We start from the raw sequence: 15,863 nt of genomic DNA, 5'->3' as shown, positions 1-15,863 counted from the left end.
AGGACAAATTGGAGTAAATATTCTTTTGTGGGAAGAGGAATTAGATATTGGAATAATTTACTAATAGATAACTTCAATAAATTTTCAACTGCTTTGAAATCATTTACGAAGAGACTAGGTAAACAACCGATAGGTAATCTGCCACCTGTGCGACAGCCCTAGCTGATTGATGATAAAATTGATAGGAATTATAGCAACATTTCATAGTGATAACATACACAGTCTCAAATTTCAATCACAAAGTCACCAGAACTTTCTGGAGAATTAAGGGATCCTTATGAATTAAATAAATAAACAACAGGATTTATGTATGTACATGTTTATTGTGTCAATGGTGGGAAATCTGGTGGAACTGTGGATTACTGTGAAACTGTGTTGGAGAATGGAAACCATCGTTCCCTACTGGCGCACAGTGCAGATCAAAGTCCTCCATAGCATCCTCTGGGGAATTACTGCACTGTATTCTGCTAGGGGCAGCATTCTCCAGGGAGCCACAGTACATTCCTACCATATTGTTCAGGGGGTATTCCATAACGTCCATCTCATTAATGGTATTCTGTGCTGCACACTGTCCACTGAAAGGGGTACTCATTGGTTCCTTGGGTTGCAGTCTTGTGTCACTAAGAGCATCATCTGTCGCACAGTGAAACCTATAATTCTTCGAAGTCTTATCTTCGATATCACAGATGTTTTTGTTGGGAACTCGCTCTTCGTCATGTGCGGTGTAGTTGTAACCGGCGGCCGTGTTGGTTTCCATCTGCTGCTGGTTTAAGTCTATTCGTGATTCATGCAGTCCGTAATACAACAACTGACAGTCACTTAAGCCCGAACTTTCCACGTTAGGAAGCTGTAACTTCACCCTATCACTCTCCAGGCCATACTGGAACATTCCCATATTACACAGAATGTCTTTTGAAGGAACTTCGTTTGCTAATTTGATATTTTCTTCAGGTGTGCTGCAGTGAGCTGACATAGTATCACAGTGCATTCTCATTGAGTCGTTGCGGAACTGAAGATCATTTGGACCCTCAACAGTGCCAATAGTATTGTTGTTATTGTTGTTGTTCACTGGTATCACGCTGTTGTCTGGGGAGCATGGTGGGAATCTACTGGAACTACTGTTGCTTTCATCTGTAGCTACAGATGATGAAAGGTGCTGCTGGGGAAGCATCCAGTAGGATTCAGGCTCTGACTTGATAGCGCCGCGATGGATCGTACCACTTCCCAAGTCGAGCAGCATTGGCGGAGACCTTGCAATGTCGACGCTGTTGTTATGGTTCTGCTGCTGTTGAACCATGTTGATATAGTCTGGAGTCCTTAACGGCTGGTCCAGCTGGAAGATCTCCTCTGGCTGGAACAGCTCACTCCCTAACGGCACGAGGTCGTAGTGCTGTTGATTCATACCGCTGCTGTTCGCGTCTTCGTTCGGGATGTTGGTGTAGTAGGACGTCACCGCTGGCTCCTCCTGATGGCTGAAGGAGTTGAACTGCTGCAGGTGCTCCTGTAGCCAGTAGGTGGAGTCCATGTGGGAATGCTGATACTGCGGATTGTGATGGAACTGGCTTTGACTAGCTGCCATTCTGCCACATATACATTCGAATGGCGGGCAGGAACAGGAAAATCCTGCAAAATAAAAGAAAACAAACTTAAGTTTCTGTCAGGCATATTTAGTATTTTAGAGGTGGATGGAAAAAGTAAATCCTTTATGTTACCAAATACAATTTTGACATGAATATGTCTTATGGCTGGGGTTCATCCGAAAATTTGTCTAACGCGACAAAATGAATGACGGAAGTGACGTCACATTAGTCGTTACAGTAGGCCTTGGTCGCCAAAATATGCTGCGCCTACAAGTTACGTTCCTTTGACGAAGAGTTGCAGTTCTCCTTAATTTAATATTGGAATTTAAAGGCATAGAATATTCATGATCATTAGGTTTTCGCAAAGGGATTTTTTTTTTTTTTACTAATTGTTGTACTCCATAAAGCGTTTCAGACTCCAGATCGTAACTTTTTACTACTAGTAGACCTTCTGAAATAGTCATTCATTTTTGAAATGAGAAAAATATGTAGGATTTCAAATTTGAGACAAATAAGAGTCTAGACACCGAAATGCGTTTTGGAGTAGAACATTGTGAAATTGTGACTAGAAACATTTTTGATTATTCATTAAGTAGATTCTTCTTTTAGCAAAACATGTAGCTCGAACTATTGATGACTGATTTATTTATTAATTCTTATTTACACTGTTTAATTTAATTAATCCTAACTTCCACATAAATTACCATTTTCTTTGGGACCTTCTTTTATGTGACTACACGAGGTAGTAAATATTTTATATTATTTACACATAACCTACACACGTCTTCATTATGAATTGTTATGCCTTTCAGCATTTAGTCTGCAAGCCTCTGTGATTTTACTTAACTCCACCAAAATCCTCTGTTTTTAACTAGCTCTGTGGCTTCATTTAGTTCGTATCTTTAAATCGTTAGAAACCCAACCTCTCTCTCGTCTTTGTGGTCTCCCTCTACCTCTACTTCCCTTACCCTCTATGACCGAGTCCATTTTCTCGTAGGTAACCTATCTTCCTCCATTCGCCTCACATGTCCCCATCACCAAAGCTGGTCTATGCGTACAGCTTTATCCGTCGAATTCATTCTTAACATAGCCTTTATCTCCTCCTTCCCAGAACCCTCGTTTCATTGTTCCCACCTGTTTGTACCAGCGATCATTCTCGCTATTTTCGTGTCTGTTATTTCTAATACAACAAGAAATGACAGAACGATGCAAACGTCGAAATTAATTGTTTAGCATTTATCTAGATCAGGGTCTCTCAAACGCCCAAAATCTCACGCGTGCAGAGCGAGGCGCAAGAGCTCCGTGCACTGTGCATCGGTGCCGCTCGGTATAGCTCGGATCAACGCTTCGTCTCTTGGCTACTCGGCTAAGCTCGGCTCTACTCGGCTATACTCGGCTCAACTCAGCCCGGATTTGGAGCGCTACGGCGCAAGTGGGGCAGAGGGAGACAGGCGGAGCGAGCGAGAGAGGCGTGAGGAAAGAGAGAGTAAGCGCTATTGCTCCAAATCGAGGAGTGGGGGGGGGGGGGGGTCTGCACTCTGGTCAACCAAGCCAAGTCGTCTTTTGCACCGTGCACAGTGCATGCACCACGCGCATGCACCCTGAGAGGCCCTGGTCTAGATAAACTGAAGTTTTAGGGGAGCTTGTAACAAAGAAAATTGTAACATATTACTGCCAGCAGACCTAACGCAGTAATCTTTCGGCATTCTTTTTAAAAACGAATTTTCAATTTATCGTAAAAATTGTCGAGTTGTTTATTTTTGAAATTAGAAAAATATGTAGGATTTCACATTTGAGATAAATCACTCATAAGCAATCATTTCCAGTCTAGAATCGTCAATAACCAAACAAGATAGTCGCTCATAAGGAATGAGTGCATAATATAGTATGTTTCTCACATTTGATATTCTATCAGACTTAATTTTGATTATTAGCAAGGTAAATAAAAGCCCTGTGTTAACCACAACAACCATAACATACATTTTCATACATACATTTTGCCATATTCCCCATATGTAGTGTATACTAGGACCTAAAGACTCCGGCCTTGCTGTGTAGGGTTAGTGTCCTCACCTCTTATCCAGAGGCCCACGATTCGATTCGCGGCCAGGTGAGAGATTTTCACCTGGATCTGAGGGCTGGTTCGAGGTCCACTCAACCTACGTTATTACAATTGAGGAGCTTTCTGATGGTGAGATAGCAGCCGCGGTCTAGAAAGCCAACAATAACGGCCGCTAGGATTCATCGTGCTGACCATACGACACCTCGTAATCTGCAGGCCTTCGGGCTGAGCAGCGGTCGCTTGGTAGGCCATGGTCTTTCGGGACTGTTGCGCCATGAGGTTTGGTTTTAGAACCTTAAGTCACATTTTTGCTGCACAACGGGTTCATACCGGGTTAAGAAGGAGGTACCGCCGAGGTCAAAAACAATATTTTGATTTTTCCGCATCGTGTAAATGTGATTCTGGCTAACTTAACCTTCGTTTGAATGTTAGGCACTCGCCCTGCTAAATGAAGTCTAGAGGCGGTTCAACTCTGGTAACAGAATAATGTTGAAACTAAATACATCGACTGGTGTTTCCTCGAAACGGGTAGACTGTTGTACTGTAACTACATACATGCTCCCAACATCAAGATATGTCATTAGGTGAGGACGGCGTTGTCTCACACATAGTGAGCATGTTGACCGACCGACCGACCGACCGACCGACCGACCGACCGACCGACCGACCGACCGACCGACCGACCGACCGACCGACCGACCGACCGACCGACCGACCGACCGACCGACCGACCGACCGACCGACCGACCGACCGACCGACCGACCGACCGACCGACCGACCGACCGAAGGCCTGAAGATTACGAGGTGTCGTGTGGTCAGCACGACGAATCCTCTGGGCTGTTATTCTTGGCTTTCGAGACCGGGGCCGCTATGTCACCGTCAGATAGCTCCTCAATTCTAATCGCTTACTCCTCGTCCTGTAAATGAATATTTGTTGCAATTTGTCCTCTTGAATTCTAGTTTTATCATTCCTACTTTTAAAAGTTCCACTCAAGCTAATATAATTCCAGTCCATTTCTCTACCGACAGCTCGGAACATGCTCGTCCCCTCTCTACCAAGTCTACCCAGCCCACAATTTGCAAAATTTTCGTAACACTACTCTTTTGTCGGAAATCACCCAGAACAATTCGTGCTGCTTTCCTTTGAATTTAGTTTTCATTTCTCATATCAAGTAGTCCTGGTGTATGTTCGGTATATTGGGGGGCCCTTAGCTGAGTCCTGGTATTAGTTCCATTTACTTGTGCCAGGCTCCTCACTTCCATCTATAATATCCGACCTCCCTTGGTCAACTGTTGTTCTTTTCCGACCCCGACGGTATTAGAACATTCGAGGCCTGACCGATATCTTCATTTTTCGAAGTGTCGGACCCCTTCCATTTTTTCTCTCTGATTAGTGTTATATAGAGGATGGTTGCCTAGCTGTACTTTCTCTTAAAACACTAACCACCACCACCACCTGTATATTGGAACCATACTCTAATTGGTGTCTTACCAGAGACTTACATGCCCTTTCCTTACTACAACCCATGAACATCCTGATAACCATGTGAAGAGAGCTGTAACCTTTCTTTAAAAAGTAAGCGAGTTGGCCGTGCGGTTACGGCGCGCAGCTGTGGGCTTGCATTCGGGAAATAGTGACTTCGTACCCCACCGTTGGCAGCCATGAAGAGTGTTTTCCGTGGTTTCCGATTTTTGCACCAGGCCACGGCCGCTTCCTTCCCATTCCTAGCCCTTTCCTATCCCATCGTTCCCATGAGATTTATCTGTGTCGGTGCGACGTAAACCTAATCGTAAAAACAAAGAAAAAATATTTTCAAGATCGTTAATGTGATTACCCCAATGAAGATCTTTCCCTGTATTAATACTTAAGTACTTACATCAACACTCAACACCGTAATTAAAACTGAGAGGAAAACTCGGTGAAACTTATAACTTGACACTTTACCATGTTTTGAAGAACGCATATGAAGTGTGACACAGTACGGAATAAAGCCGTTTGAGACTGGCGGGGGGTAAGCGGGACACCACTCCAGCGTGGAGCATAACGGTTGAACAAGTACTGTACACAGTTGTCAAGGGTCAGCGCGGGAACGAAGGGCGAGTGGAGTCTATGAAGCTGTTGGGGAGGGAGGGGACGGCTGGACGAGTAGTCGCACCGTTCGACACGGATCTTCTCCAGACATAAGGGTGCTTTCGCTCGGGTTTCGCTACAAGTCTGTGCCCAGAGCTCGCTACTGCAGTGACTGCGCGGATATGAGACAAGCGGAATCTTCTATTTTTCTTTAAAAAAAGTCTACTTCGCAAACAGTATTTTAATTTTCTTACTACTACTTGTAGCGCTTGAATATTTGAAATACAGGGAGTTTTAACGACACTTTAGCCGGTGCTGTCGTGCAGGTGGAATGCGGCAATACTTGCCTTTTTCCCGAGTGGCGGGAATAGAGTACGCGGCCAGGCCTAGCAGCGAGCATGGTTAGCGGTAAGAGTACGGAATGGTGGTTTCCCATTTTCACACCAGGTAAATGCTGGGGCTGTACCTTAATTAAGGCCACGGCCGCTTCCTTCCAACTCCTAGGCCTTTCCTATCCCATCGTCGCCATAAGACCTACCTGTGTCGGTGCGACGTAAAGCCCCTAGCAAAAAAAAAAAGAGTACGGAATGGATGTTTACGAGTAGAGTTCTTGTAGTCCTGCACTTGTTGTTTAACGTTACTTTTGTTAGCTGCCAGTATGGTGACGTACAGTATTGCACAATGGATAGTTTCAGTTGAAACATTTCTCCTAAAGAAAAAATCGTATGACAGAAACGTTCGCAAATTTCAATGCATCTCCTCCCCTACTGGCCAACATTCTGATGCTACACCAAGGTGACTCCAACCGGCTGGCGACGAGGTCAGGCCTTAACCATCATGGCCACCTGGCGGACAATACTTGTGAAGTTGAAAACGCAAAGGAGCAAGCGAGGACGGTTTTCCACTGGTGTAGAACGCTTATTCCTTCGTTTAAAGATAAAGGTAGAAGATAACCTGCTTCCTCTTAGGAATTTCATAGACGAGCAAATGTACAGTTCGGAAAGTATTGGAATTACTCTGCAACTGTTTGAGGAATTGAATTTTATCTCACACATACATCATTATTGACCCTTTCATAACGGTGTAATAAAGAATGCTTTTGCGTAGCCTAAAGCGATTTATTATTAGATGCTTTTTAAATATTGCTCCGATATTTAAAAGAAAGCATGATATCCCTGAAAGTAAAGCAAATAACGGCAAATTCCTCTCCCCTCCTGAAAGTAGAGGCTATGTTATAGTAGGATCAACGACGGTGAGACTCACTGATACATTTATTTCAGTTTTAGAAAAATTAACATTTTTAAAAGTACGATATATTTTAGTGCTTTCTCGCTTATAATTCCTCACCCTTGATAATAGTTACATCTCAAGAATCCGGGATGTTTTAATTAAATAATGAAATACGAAATCAAAGCTAAGCTTCTTTGTTTATTCATTGACCAAGAGAATAAAAATAACGTAATTCAAACAAGTAACGTCACGCGGGGTGCAGAGCACTATTGGGACTGGAGCAACACCTCTTCACCAAAATGGAAATATCTGGAAGAAATCTACTGGCAGTTTCTGGATAAAACCTTAAGAACTCGTGCGGGACGAAATTAGCACATCTCAGTGTCTCAAAAAACCATAAAAGTAGTTAGTGGGAAGGAAAACCAATAACATTATTATTCTCTTACCTTTTTCTGTATCAGATATAAGTGGCGGTGGAGGATCCAGAGGACAGAGTAAAGAACGCGACGCTGGATCCGGCTCAGTCTCCCCAGCTCGCTTGTTGTCTCGTAAGGAGAGCAGCTGCAACAGAACATAACACTTCATTGGTATACGACAGAAATCCATTGTCACAGAAAGACAGTTAATATTGGAGTACATACGTAGAAATAGTAATAATGAACAGTGCCACTGGAGCAGGTCTTTCCATCTGACGCCCACCAGCGCGTCTGGATGTGTGATGGTAATGAGGTCGGGAGAGGTTGAAATCCGGTCTAGACACGTAGTCGTACCCACTCTCGTGATTAGAAATTGTAGTATATACATCGCCTCTCATCTCCTGCCGGCCAACATTTTGATGGTGAACATGTTTGCCACCAACTGGACACGAACCAGCTAACCACGGTGTCAGATCGTATAGACGTGACTCTTTAACGACCCCGGCCACTAGACAGGGTATAGCTGGATTATATTATTGGAAACCCACTGAAAAAGGATTTGTGTAATATTTCACAAAAAGTATCTTGATCTCTGTTTTATAACTCTATGACTGACTGCCGCATCAACGACTTTGGTTCGGCTTTTATCATACCGTTTCTGACAACAGGTGGTCTGTCAACGTGAGAATGTTCAGGAACTGTACCACATCAACATTTCATTATATGTGAATCCTTTTCTTCAAAATGTGGAATGGGACAGTAGAAGATATTCATTTATTATCTCACATTGTTTCACTTTTGCCCTATCTGTTACTTGAATGTTCAACAATGTACCTGAGTAAAAAGCGATTTTCGGCACCAACCAACAGTGAGTTATAAGAAACGGAAGAGATTTCATCCTGTAGATTAAAAATTACGGCTGTGTTTTTCTGTGATTTTTCCCTTATTGAGCAAGTGCCCAAAAGTAACCTACCTCACATTTCTCACTGAATTGACATGAATAATGACATGACATTCTTACTTTTTCGTTTTTCATGACATATTTGCACTCCTCTCATGTAAATAGCATAACTAAAATACTTAACACACATGCGGATGTGCTCACATTTAGCAATATAATATTATATTTTTCGCGGTACAGACTTAGAGGACGGCTGATCCAGCATTCCATTTAATGGAATACCAACATTTTTTTTTTTTGCTAGGGGCTTTAATTCGCAACCGACACAGATAGGTCTTATGGCGACGATGGGATAGGAAAGGCCTAGGAGTTGGAAGGAAGCGGCCGTGGCCTTAATTAAGGTACAGCCCCAGCATTTGCCTGGTGTGAAAATGGGAAACCACGGAAAACCATTTTCAGGGCTGCCGATAGTGGGATTCGAACCTACTATCTCCCGGATGCAAGCTCACAGCCGCGCGCCTCTACACGCACGGCCAACTCGCCCGGTCCAACAATTATTACACTCTACAATATGTCGATACGCTCTAGATTTGAATTTGCTACTGTTATATGGAATCCATATAACAACAAAGGCATCGAAATAATAGACATAGTCCAGAAACGTTTTCTGAAATTTCTATTCATGAGGAAATCTAGTGAATTTCCCTTATATCTGACCACGTAAAGATTTGTACGATATGATATATATGTACAAAGATGTAAATAACGTCCTTCATAATTCGTATCTTCTTTCGTTATTAAAAGTCAATGTCCCGCAGGGAAAACACACGAATTTCACGTGCGTTCTACAATGAACATGTGAAAACAGCCAGATATAATAACTCAGCATTTCACGGAATGTGTGACAAGTACAACAGCATGATCATGAACAATATGAAACTAGATTTTAGCTGTTGCAAGCAAAATGTTGTCCATCAACACAGGATTATGATTTGGACATTACCATAAGGTAAGGTCACAGATCTCTTACATGATTTTTAGGGTATTTAGGGGTTGGCGTGTAAGTCACAAGAGAGTATTGTGTCTGTGTATGGGACCCTCACCAGGACTACTTGGTACGAGAACTGGAAAAGATTCAAGGGATGGCAGCGCGTAACTTCGCCATATAAACACCATGGGAGAAATCACGCCTCCTTTCGTTTCGAACAATTCCTTCAAAAATTGTAGGCAATTTCTATGTTTACTCTTGTTAAGAAAATAACGAAAATGTTTTCTCACAATGGAGTAAATATTAGTACTTATTAGGCCTAAAAAATAAATTTGTTAATGTCCTTGCCATCATAATTTTCATGTCTACTTGTTTACCCATATTTCATTATCATGATGATCATCTTTAATATAATAAGTAATTCGTCGGTGCGTGAGTAGATCCGCGTATCTGACAATGCTCTTCCTATGCATTATTGTACTGAAGACTGGTCACGCCTCCCAGCCACAGAACAATTTTCGTTGTGTTCATATTCCTATGCTAACCTGTACACGAAAATGAACCTTACTGTACCGTACTGTAGGATTGTATGTTTGTGTGAGGTATTTAGGCCTACGCACTCCTACACAATACTGTAACGTACTAAGTTTGTAAAGCAAAGCAAAGTCACCTCCGTACAGGCCATGAAGGCCCTTGGAGGAGTGGAAGGTAAAGGCTTCCACCATTGTTAACCTCGGCACGTGATGGGGTAGAGTGGTTAGCTTTACGCCCGGCCGCCTTTGCCCCCAGGAATTAACCTGGTACTCATTTTTGGTGTAGGCTGAGTGAACCTCAGGGCCATATGCACCTCCGGAAGTGGAAATCTCGTTTCTTAAATTTTACGACTTCCTGACGGGGATTCGAACCCACGTCCTTCCGGGCGAACCGAGCACGCCTTTACCGCCTCGGCCAGGCAGCCCCTACTAAGTTTGTAAACTGTACTGTAATTGGAGACTTATTCTGTGTTTGTATGCTTATCATGAAATGAAGTGAAATGGCGTATGACTTTTAGTGCCGGTAGTGTCCGAGGGCAAGTTCGGCTCGCCAGGTGCAGGTCTTTTGAATTGACTCCCGTAGGCGACCTGCGCGTCGTGATGAGGATGAAATGATGATGAAGACGACACATACACCCAGCCCCCATGCCAGCGAAATTAACCAATTAAGGTTAAAATTCCCGACTCTGCCAGGAATCGAACCCGGGACCCTATGACCAAAGGCCAGCATGCTAAACACTTAGCCATGGAGCCGGACTATGCTTATCATTAAACTAGCAGTATTTCTCGTTCGCCATATTCGGCTCCGTCCAAGCAAGCTACACATTATGCATATTTCCCTGAAGCATACAGTTTATAAGGACTTATTGATTGTTATATTTCTATCGAAGTGCCATAGTTTATTAGCCCTCACTGGGGAGACCACCAAGGAAGACCGGTCACCCTTCTTGTGTGGCCTGCGGACCCGCCGCCTCAATATATTGCGGTGTTCAAGAGGTTATTGAATGCACAACCAATAATTATCCAATCACCAGGCACTGTATGCACGTTTATAAGCGGTGCAGTTAAACGTCTTTGACAAGTCAGACAATAATCATAGTGGGAAGAAGAACGGTCATTTATGTCTTGAATACAAATAATAGCATTCTCCATGTTGCTCTGCTCATTCGACCAATCATAGCTTTGTATTGGTCCGCGTATTCAACTATCTCCAAAAGAACGGTGTATACAGTTTATGTAGGACTGCGAAACGCTAAGCTGCGGAAAATGCTGATGCTCTTTGGAACATTCTAGGACAATTGTTTCCAGTTAACTAAGAGCTGTGGACCTCTTCCTGCCAAGGACCCCACACTTTTGAATAGTCATATTTTGAAAAAAAGTAAATTTAAACAAACCATTAATTATACCAAATTAAATTAAAAAGTATAAGCTCGTAACTTCGCCATATAAACACCATGGGAGAAATCACACCTCCTTTTGTTTCGAACAGTTCCTTCAAAAATTGTAGGCAATTTCTGTGTTTGCTCTTGATAAGAAAATAACGAAGATGTTTTCTCACAATGGAGTAAAATGGAACTAAACATTTCAAATTGGATCCGGGAGCCCTTGAACCAAAGTCGAACCTGTTTGCCATGAAGCCAGATATCCAGCCACTGTCCCAGTGGTACGGCTTAATGTGGCCGTCCCACTTCTTGCTGTAAGTACATAGGCGTTGATATAAGAGAAGATCTTCGTTGGGTTAACCAAATTAAGAAGGTTGTAAATAAAGGTCACAGATCTCTTACATGATTTTTAGGGTATTTAGGGGTTGGCGTGTAAGTCACAAGAGAGTATTGTGTCTGTGTATGGGATCCTCACCAGGACTACTTGGTACGAGAACTGGGAAAGATTCAAGGGATGGCAGCGCGATTTGCTACAAAAGAGTAGAGTCTTGCAAACTTGGACTGGGAAGACTTGCGAGTAAGGAGACGAGCTGCCTGAATAAAGGGTATCTTCCAAGCTATCAGTGCAGAGATGGCATGACGAATAAGGTTGAGTGGAAAAGTTTGAATGCAAGGGGGAGAATTGAGGCCAATATTCCTTTATAGGAAGAGGAGTTAGATACTGGAACAGTTAACAAAGGGAGATGTTCAGTAAGTTTCTAAGTTGCTTGAAATCATTTAAGGCTGTGAGCTTGCATCCGGGAGATAGTAGGTTCGAATCCCACTATCGGCAGCCCTGAAAATGGTTTTCCGTGGTTTCCCATTTTCACACCAGGCAAATGCTGGGGCTGTACCTTAATTAAGGCCACGGCCGCTTCCTTCCAACTCCTAGGCCTTTCCTGTCCCATCGTCGCCATAAGACCTATCTGTGTCGGTGCGACGTAAAGCCCCTAGCAAAAAGAAATCATTTAAGAAAATATTATGTAAACAACTGATAAAGAATCTGCCACCAGGGCGACAACCCTAAATGCAGATCAGTGGTGAACGAATGAAGAATTATTATATGTTGCACTCATCCCAGGATGCGACAACTGCGATAAAACCTCCCTTACAGCAATAGTGGCCGCGTAGAGCGTGAACAGGGAGACATCGGAGTGAAGTAGCAGATACACAACCTATAGTACTGTAAGGTGTAGTGTTAAGCACTAAGTTGTGTGTGCATTTGTATATGATGATGCTGGATTTAGAATGTTAAACTACCGAGCTCGATAGCTGTAGTCGCTTAAGTGCGGCCAGTATCCAGTATTCGGGAGATAGTGGGTTCAAACCCCACTATCGGGAGCCCTGAAAATGGTTTTCCGTGGTTTCCCATTTTCATACCAGGCAAATGCTGGGGCTGTACCTTAATTAAGACCACGGCCGCTTCCTAACCACTCCTAGCCCTTTCCCGTCCCATCGTCGCCATAAGACCTATCTGTGTCGGTGCGACGTAAAGCAACTTGCAAAAAAAAAAAAAAAAAAAAAAAAAAAAAGACTATTAAACTAGGAGTATTTCTTGTAATATTTTATTTCAATGGGATTGCTTATTGTACTCTTGTTGCTGTGTAATTATGTTTTAACTTTACTTTATTATTACACTACTCTAAGTGATCATTACCACCGGGATATTTCCCAATTGCGATATATATGTAACAAATAATAATATTTACCTTTGTTCCGAGCGCCGCCTCCCTCGCCAGAAGTACGGCCAGACCTCGCACACGCCGACCCGCCCCTAAACTACGACGAGCCTCCGAGGTTGACTTAGCTTCTGGCCGAGGATGATCGTGGACTCCTTTAGCCTGAGGAACACACCACAAGTCCACCATGAGTACAATATAATCAATAAAAATCATAGGATAAGGATTTATTATTATCATCATCCCGAAATCAAATTACAAAGTGAAAAAGGACTTTGTGTGAACTGGATGCCTATTATACTATAAAGCATCATTTATAAAATGATTGCAAGGTAGAATAAACTAGCCGCGGGTAAAGTCACCGCGAATCGAACTCTGGGCCCTCTCAACCGAAGACAGCTATGCTGTCCAAGGAGCTAACTGTGCTTAGTGAAACAATGGACTGAAATACTATTCCATGACGTAAAGAATTCATAGGGCATCAAAAATGACTTTTTTTACCTGAAAAAATATAGCATGTTCCGTGTGCCTCCAGAAATGGGTGACAGGATACCCGCAGTGACCTCTGCATGGTAAAATCTCCAGTCTTCCGGAACACTGTCTGTTAGGGCACGGCTTACCTACAACACACACAGATCAAATATTTATAATTCACAGAACAATTCAGAAAACAAAGATCTTTACACCACGAATGTCAGACTCAAACTGGTGTGCAGATATCAGAGCAGGCCACAGATCGAGCTAAGGATATAGGTCTAGTACGGTATATACTTAGGTATGCTGTATTTTATTGAAATTGTTATTAGTAGGGCCCGGATGTTTATGCAGTGATAGGTTGGAATGCAAACTTACTGAAGCGGGTAATAAGTAGAGTCCACGACAGTAATGCTATGAGGTTTGCATAAATATTACCGGTTTGGCCCATTAGAACCCCCTAGAATTTATGTTACCACTACACTACGTTAGAGCGGGTTAGTCGACATTTCCTAATAATTAATTTTGTTACTAAATAACCCCTAATGTTTTGCAAACCTCATAGCATAACCGTTGTCCGGGTAGACTCTACTTGTTACTCCCTTCAGGAAGTTTGCATTCTAACCTATTACTGCATAAACATCCGAGGCCTAGTTATTATGTATCTAAATGTTGCTGTGTTAGAATCTTATTTAACTGAATGAGGTACAAAAATAATACAATAAATGAACAAATTGCTAAAATACCCTACATAAGCATGCAGTTTAAACATTTTACATTGGTATTGACATGTAGCATGGCTGGGGGTAACCCGAAAATTTGTATAACGTAAAGCGCCAAAATGTGTGACAGAAGTGTAACCATAGCAACCAATGGTCAGGCAATGTTGCCTAGCAACTGTGCAGGCTATTATGTCATGGTCTGAAATTAGCAGCCCTTGATGGCTGGCCATGTCTGGGAGACATATTTATAACAATTTGATTTTCGCAAAAGGAAAAATGGTTTCTTTTTAGGAAAAATAATTTGGCATTGCTTCTCGCCTACCAGCTGCTGAAAATCTGTTGTTGCCATGGTTACAATGGTGTCGGGAAAATCAGATAGACCCCCAGCCCATGTTAATATGGGAACTTTTCTTGAGAACACCGTGTTGTACCTTGTTGCTTCTTGCGCGCCTTGTCGCAGATGGCAGGACGCAAGTGCACCTTCTCCTCATTGGGCAGCGTACAGCGTAATGAACACACCAGGACACCCAGACACGACTTCTTGAGGATGTGCACGTTGTGGTTGTTGGTGTTGCGCATGGCCCAGCCGGAAGCGTGACGCTTCGCTTCCTCACTGGACGCAGGATAAACCAATCTACAGTGACCATCCGCCCACTCTTGCCATCGATTGAATTCGCTCACCTGGACACAAAAAATAAACAACACTTCTTAATGACAGTGTTCGACTGCGTTGCTATCTGTTGATAACTTAGGGAATTATTTAGCTCATTGAAGAGAGTAACCATGTCCGTGTGAGTTTATTTCTATGGCGAAAACTCATTTGATTACATGCGTTGACTGCCGGTGGCGTCTTAACACGCTTATTTGCCAATTCGTTCTTGTATTTAAGGACAGATAATATTTTAAAAGGATAGAGAAATGAATGACTAAGTTACTGTACATTTCACTGTTGTTTTCAGGAAAGGCAAAAGCACTGTAAAATTACTATTGTTTGAGTAGGTATCTCACAGTGCAGGGGCATTCCTTCCTGGGTGCTTGAATCGATTTCACATGAAAATTTGAATTTAAAAACACATTATACTGAGCAGTATTTTATGATTATGTTTTTTCGATAGAAAATATTTAAAAACATGATATTAGACGGTAACAAGCAAAAGAATAGGAATGAGCGAAATATATAAAACAACGTGCATTTTTATGTGAATATTTCATTTTCACGACCGTATTGTAACTTACCGTACTTGAAATATGCTTTGAGCTTACTTGATCGTGTTCAGTGCATAGAGTAGGCTATATGCCGAAGAGATATTAAATACAGAACAGAAAAAATACATAAAATTCGAATGGTGTCCGGATGTTTAAGCTGTAATGGGATAGAATGTAAAATTACCAAAGCGAGTAATAAGTATACTCTAGCCCGCTGAACGATTCTGCTATGAGATTTGCATAAACTCTAGGGGTAACGCCTTTGACAACCCCTAACAATTATATTGTTATTCTCGCTGCTTTACGGAAGATCGGACTAGACGGCAGTTCCTACTGCCAAATGAGTTTGTATTCTAGCCTATGCGGGATGTACTCATAACAATACGGAGGACCTAGCGTGTTTTCCACAGTGAGTTTACAATAAACATGTCAGTTATTACCATGAGTCCTCTCTGCACATTCAGAATATTACGGTATCTGTCCTTAAATATGAGAAAGAATATTGGCAAATAAGCGGGATAACACGCCACCACTCATATAATCAAATCAACCAAGCTCTCAACGGGTTGTTTGTAGGCA

General features: G+C 42.5%; 1 protein-coding gene across 1 annotated transcript in view; it reads right to left on the bottom strand.

Annotated features, from left to right (window-relative positions):
* Nucleotides 1-328: 328 nt before the first annotated feature.
* gcm (glial cells missing) overlaps nt 329-15,863 on the bottom strand; it is an 80,873-nt gene continuing 65,338 nt past the window's right edge. Inside the window, exons 4-8 of the mRNA XM_068227381.1 lie at nt 14,510-14,759; nt 13,384-13,502; nt 12,913-13,044; nt 7,391-7,505; nt 329-1,623 (exon numbers count right to left, since the gene is read on the bottom strand). Coding sequence (XP_068083482.1) covers nt 329-1,623; nt 7,391-7,505; nt 12,913-13,044; nt 13,384-13,502; nt 14,510-14,759 — 1,911 coding nt within the window. The remainder of the gene's footprint in view (nt 1,624-7,390; nt 7,506-12,912; nt 13,045-13,383; nt 13,503-14,509; nt 14,760-15,863) is intronic.

The sequence above is a fragment of the Anabrus simplex genome, chromosome 4 (assembly GCF_040414725.1).
Source record: "Anabrus simplex isolate iqAnaSimp1 chromosome 4, ASM4041472v1, whole genome shotgun sequence".
Classification (NCBI taxonomy): domain Eukaryota; kingdom Metazoa; phylum Arthropoda; class Insecta; order Orthoptera; family Tettigoniidae; genus Anabrus; species Anabrus simplex.
Note: the sequence above shows the minus strand (reverse complement) of the source record. Positions and strands in the feature narration are given on the sequence as shown.